General features: G+C 55.4%; 1 protein-coding gene across 1 annotated transcript; it reads left to right on the top strand.

Annotated features, from left to right (window-relative positions):
* The first annotated feature begins 361 nt into the window (after positions 1-361).
* Positions 362-2,773, top strand: LOC119247076 (glycosylation-dependent cell adhesion molecule 1-like). Its single transcript, XM_037513291.1, has 3 exons — positions 362-425; positions 2,150-2,422; positions 2,643-2,773. The coding sequence occupies exons 1-3, from the start codon at positions 362-364 to the stop codon at positions 2,771-2,773; spliced, it is 468 nt and encodes a 155-aa protein (XP_037369188.1).
* The last annotated feature ends 350 nt before the right edge of the window (positions 2,774-3,123 follow it).

Raw genomic sequence — 3,123 nt, 5'->3', positions numbered from 1 at the left:
CACCTCTGACCTGTGCCCCAGCTCTTGTATGCATAAATGAAATAAAATAAAATTTTTAAAAAGACAGACTCATCTCCAGTCAGTTATTCCAAGGGCTGGCACACCCTGTCGTGTCCGGGCCAGGGGGCATGCTGGGGGCCCTACTTACCTGTTAACTGGTTTCCAGAAGATCCAGTTCCCCAAAACAAAGGTATTCAGAATAGGGAACTTGGGAGGGGAAATCTGGAACGCACCCAGGTCCAATCCCGAACCAGGCACTCTAGAGCCCATCCCTGCTCCAGAATAAATAAAGCTCTCCCGGTCACCCTCCCAGCAACACTAAGCAGCTCCCCCAGGGAACAGGACCCCACACGGCTCCACCATGAAGTTCTTCAGCATCCTGCTGCTGGCCAGTCTGGCCTCCACCTCTCTCACTGCCCTTCACGGTGAGTCTGGCTGCCTTTTCACCCCTGTCCCCCAGAGGTCACTGGGCTGTCATATGGAAAGGCCTCAGCACTCAGCAGACCTTTCCTTAATCCTTGCCGTGTGCTGTGTGGAAAGGTAAGGACATGTAGAAGCGAAAGGTCACACCTGAGGTGACAGGTATAGTGGCCCGGGGCGGGGGCACATGACCCCAAGAATTCTGTGCCCTAGAAAGCCTGGAGCTGGGACCACAGGGGCCAAATTGGACCCAAATCAGGGAGGACTAAGGGTCAACAGAGACCGATTCAATTGCAGTCTCTCATGACAATGAGCACCTCAGGCAGAGTCCCTGCCCTCCCAGCCCTTCTGCATGGCCCCCTGTACAAAGAGGGCAAGACAGGGCCTCCCTGGTGGCGCAGGGGTTGGGCTGCAACCTGTGAAGCTGTCCGCAGCCTCTACAGCACGAGTTCGATTTCCGGCCAGCCAGGGAGCAACCCACATGGTGCAGCAGACTCTCCTGTCTCGCCCGCTGCTCCCCTCAGCAGTGTATTTCATTCAGTCATTCTGCCTGTTCTGCTCCCCACTCTGTCTCTGGTGAATCCTCTCAACCCACCCCCCCTACACACACACACACACACCCCTCTGGCCTGTACCCAGCTCTTGTATGCATAAATAAATAAATCTTTTGAAAAAAAAAACAAACACAAAGAGGGCAAGACAGACACGCACATTCCTCAGCAGCTGTGTATTAAGGACTTACTCTGCGCAGACACAAAGTTTAGGTGTTCAGGATACACCAATAGCCGGAGACTCCATCATGGCTGAGGGAGAGACAAACAACATGTATCAAATAAATTACAAGTGTTAGAAGCGCTAAAACAAAACAAAACAAAACAAAACAAAACAAAAAAACAGCACCAGAGAAGCTTTTTAAAAATGCGAGGTCAGACAGGCGCGTCTTGCATATGAAATATCTGGAGACTTTCACCCCTTATTTTTCAGAGCCAGAAAATAAAGTTCACCTGGTACAGCACCCCACAGATGCTGGTAAGTCTCATGCTGGCATTCTTTAGTGTAAGCTGGTGATGACTAAGAGATTGTCCAGTAAACAATGACATCTCCGCCTGGAGAAGCAGAGCCAAGACGGTCCCTCTTGGTGTTCGGCTGAGGCTTTCCTGCTGCCTTCATTGGCCAAGATCTGGGGCGCAGAAACGATTTGAACGGCACTGGACTCTGGGTAGTCACAGGAGACAGGCGCGGGGGCTACATGCCGTATCCAAATGTGCCTGGTCAGACTTTCAGCACCCCCTGAGGTGAGGGGTGAACTGGTCCCAGACACCCCGCTCCCCAGCGCAAAGCCGCGGCCGTTACAGACGTCTGCTTTGTGGGTCACCGGCGAGCATGGTTTCCCCCCTGGCTAGCCGCCCCCAATTGACCTGGGAGAAGCCAGAGAATTCACGCAATTCCTAGAATTTCAGGGGAAAGAGCCAATAGCTACTGAGCCGCCTTGGGCACCAGAGGGGTCTGCATAATCCCTCTAGCTGGGAAGGCCAATTTGCTAGAACTGTAGTTGCTGGTCAACGGCCTTCGAGATCAGAGATGGGTCTCTGGGGCCCCAGAGATCTGCTGCTGGTCAACCCCGCGTCCAGCTAACTGGGCAGCGAGTCCACCTCGGGCCCTCCACGAAGGGCCGACGGCTTCTCACCAGGACTTCTTTCTCTGCCCTCCGCCCCACCCGTCTCCTCAGCCCCAGCCACGCAGGTCACCCCCAGCGGTCATCCCCAGAAGGACCAGGCCCCCAAAAAGGACGCTGCTAAGGAGGCTTCCATCTCCATAGAAGAGCTCTTTTCCCAAGAGGAGGTTGTGATCAAATCTATCAGGACACCCAAGAATCCAAAGCCTGAGCTGCCTCACCTCATCGCGCAGGCGAACAGCTTCAAAACCACTCACCTTGAGGAAAAACTCAGCGCATCCCACACACTCTCTGAAGAGGCCATGACTGAGCTCACCCCCACGGCTGGTAAGAGGCAGCAAGAGGTCGGGGCCGAGGCTGAGCCAGCTCAGGGGACACAGCTGGGACGGAGCGGGACAGGAAGCTTCCCAGGGAACAAGCATTAAAGAGAAATGAGATGCAAGCAAGCTGTTGGTCGCTGGTGCCAGCTCTGGGGCTCCTGCTGGAGTGGGGGTGGGGGGTGTGGGGATTAGCATCACCCCGACATTTCTCTCCCAATATTCCCCAGCAACCACCTCAGAGGAGCAGCTGGCCAAGTACAGCTATGAATTTGGGAAGAAAGTGGAGAAAGAGATGAAAAAACTCATCAACTATCTGAAGAGCCTTTTCCCTCGCATCTCTGAAGTCACAAAGGCCTGATGGGCAGGACACCGGCGCCCCAGGCTGAGGCCGGGGAGGCTCGTGCAGCCCCACGCCCCGCTCGCCACCCTCACAAGCCTCATTAAAGCGTTGCATCCCCAGCCTGGCTGTCTGGTGGGTCACTGCGCGGGGACGGAAGGCACGAGGCCCACTGCCCTGGGCCCCTCCCTGGCGACGCCGTCCCTTGGATTCTAAACCTTTCCTCCTCCTCAGCTTAGGAGAATGTTCAAGTCTCCACATCCCAAAATAGCCTTTGTGGAGTCCCGACTGGCCTCAAACTGCCCCTCTGCCCTGTGGATTTCCGCCGCCTGCAGGCTGCCTCACCCCCTGCCCCCCAACCCCACACACTC

The sequence above is a fragment of the Talpa occidentalis genome, unplaced genomic scaffold (assembly GCF_014898055.3).
Source record: "Talpa occidentalis isolate TD23 unplaced genomic scaffold, MPIMG_talOcc4v2.1 talOcc4.16, whole genome shotgun sequence".
Classification (NCBI taxonomy): Eukaryota; Metazoa; Chordata; class Mammalia; order Eulipotyphla; family Talpidae; genus Talpa; species Talpa occidentalis.
This window is presented reverse-complemented; position numbering and strand designations above follow the sequence as displayed.

Excerpts from the sequence above, each read along its gene's own strand:
- LOC119247076 (XM_037513291.1), top strand. The coding sequence starts at position 362 with ATGAAGTTCTTCAGCATCCTGCTGCTGGCCAGTCTGGCCTCCACCTCT. Across the intron at positions 426-2,149 it reads CTCTCTCACTGCCCTTCACG|CCCCAGCCACGCAGGTCACC; the intron begins GTGAGTCTGGCT and ends CCGTCTCCTCAG. Across the intron at positions 2,423-2,642 it reads TGAGCTCACCCCCACGGCTG|CAACCACCTCAGAGGAGCAG; the intron begins GTAAGAGGCAGC and ends AATATTCCCCAG.